This window comes from Tupaia chinensis, unplaced genomic scaffold, assembly GCF_000334495.1.
Source record: "Tupaia chinensis unplaced genomic scaffold, TupChi_1.0 Scaffold143602_1, whole genome shotgun sequence".
Lineage (NCBI taxonomy): Eukaryota > Metazoa > Chordata > Mammalia > Scandentia > Tupaiidae > Tupaia > Tupaia belangeri.
In genome coordinates, this window is record NW_006203448.1 from 419,594 (window position 1) to 421,625 (window position 2,032).

Consider the following 2,032-nt stretch of genomic DNA (forward strand, 5'->3'; position numbering starts at 1 on the left):
GGCATGGATTCGCCCATCCCTGGGAGAGGCTGTGAGGCCCCCAAGGACTGTCAGTTGTCAGAAGCGGAGGGAAACACACTCCTTGCCCCTTCACCCTTTCGAGCCCTCTTCCACGCCGCCGTGCCTGGCTACGGTGAGGCTGAGTGCAGGGTCACGGCCTGGTCGGCAGAGCGGGGTGGGCGGGCTTCTAGGAACCAGTGACCTCTCGTCAGCTCCAGGGATGGGCCCTGGACACGCCTCCCGGACACGGCTGGGCCAGTGCCCGAGCTTCCTGCGTTCCCTGCCCTGACGCGGGGTTCATCCTGCCAGGGCCGTCACCGGGACAGATGGCCATGGGCAGGGCGTGGGTGGGAGCAGGGAGTCCAGGGTGCTGCCTCTGGTTGCCGACCCACTCAGAAATGTGGGGTGTCTCGGGGGTCCCAGGCTGAGACCCCCACTCAGCAGTGCAGACTTCATCCCAGGGAGCCCCTGGTGGGCACACGAGGGTCCTGCATGGTCAGGCTGCCCTGTGGGGTCTGTGGCCACAGCCCACCAGGGCGGCCGGTCTCGGGGTGCTCGGACCCTGCCTGGCTGTGGCCACTCAGGCACTCGCCGCTCCCCCAGGACCTGACCAAGGTGCACCACAGCTTCCTGAGGGCCATCGACGTGTCCATGATGGCTGGTGGCGGCACTCTGGCCAAGGTCTTCCTCGATTTCAAGGAAAGGTGAGTGGCCACTCTCGCTTCGGCCATCGGTGCCCCTTCTGTGGGGCTGCAGGGAAGGGTCCAGGTCCCCCTTGTGACCTGCCTGGGGATGGGACAGCAGGGGGTGCACAGGGGGAGCCACAGCCCTGGGGTGTCCTGAGGCAGGGGGCCACTCCCCTTGGACCCGTCCTCACTTGTCAGCCAAGAACATTGTCCCCGCGCACTACAGCCTGAGGGTTGCCTCCAAGCTCGGCTCCAAGGGGTCACGGCTCACAGCCCCCCTGGTGTGCCCGCCCCGTGGGGTCTTGGTGGCTGACCCTGGTGACATCACGCGTACTTATGACAGTCCTGGCTGGGAGAAGGTGTGTCACAGCCGTATCTGATGAGAATGACCCAAACTCGCTCCGTGCAGGTCTGAGGGACTGGCTGTGGGGACATGAGACGAGATGGTATCACAGCTGCGACCTCAGGTTTTGGGGCTGCTAGGCTGAGGCCACTTTCCTGCTTTGCTGCTGACAGCACCTGACTCTCGGACGAGGCTGGCGTCTGTCCTGCAGGGGGCCAGGCCGATGCGGCCAGGTGGGAGAGGGGCCTGGACTTAAGGGCGAGGCAGGGTGAGGCCGCCAAGCTGTGGGCACAGACTCGGCTGTCCTGGCCTCAGACCCGGGAGGAGCATTTCTGGTCCCAGCAGCGCAGCCCCTCGGCTTCCCGATGGTGTCCTTCTCTGGTCTCTTCTGAGACCCTGAGGCCTCAGGACACATGGCTGGCAAAGCCCAGGGGAGTCGTGGCAGAGATTTCTCGGGGTCTGTTGCCTCCTGCGCCTGCCAGCTCCCCCGGAATCTCCTGGACCCGATGGTTAGGGCTCCTATCTAGACAGAGAAGGCACCAGGCCTCGAAACCACCAGAAATGTGCTGTACTAATCCTGTCTGCTAGGCCTGGAAACTGCCAGAAATGCGCTGCACCGATCGAGCCCGCTAGGCCGCTGCGCGACCGCCCGGCTCCTTGCCCAGAGTAAGCGCAGGCTGGAGTCGGACTGAGTATAAGTGCGGCCGCTGTGGGTCCGTGTGGACCTGGGTCCCTGCATTAAGGCCTTCGTTTTGTAGTCTCAGTTGATGGAAGTGCACAGAGCCACCTTCTGTTCTCTGACTGTCCTGTGGGAAGGATCAGGATTCTGGAAACTTCTAACGAGCTGTGAGGGGGCAGCCACAGTGGCTCTGCCATCCCTGAGGGAGAACTCGGGTCACTGCTCTCCCCCTGGCACCCGGCAGCTCATTCTTCAAAACCAGGATGCCGACAAGGGAGGTGAGGGCCTGGGCAGTGCAGGCGCTGTGGGAGGCCGGAAGGCGGC

General features: G+C 64.2%; 1 protein-coding gene across 5 annotated transcripts in view; it reads left to right on the forward strand.

Annotated features, from left to right (window-relative positions):
* The window catches only part of VAV2 (vav guanine nucleotide exchange factor 2), a gene marked incomplete at its 5' end in the record, with an annotated part of 186,799 nt that overhangs the window by 138,989 nt on the left and 45,778 nt on the right, over window positions 1–2,032 (forward strand). For all 5 annotated transcript variants that reach the window (XM_027766642.1, XM_027766645.1, XM_027766643.1 and 2 more), the window contains 1 exon segment: window positions 604–704. In XM_027766642.1, the coding sequence (XP_027622443.1) occupies window positions 604–704 (101 nt within the window).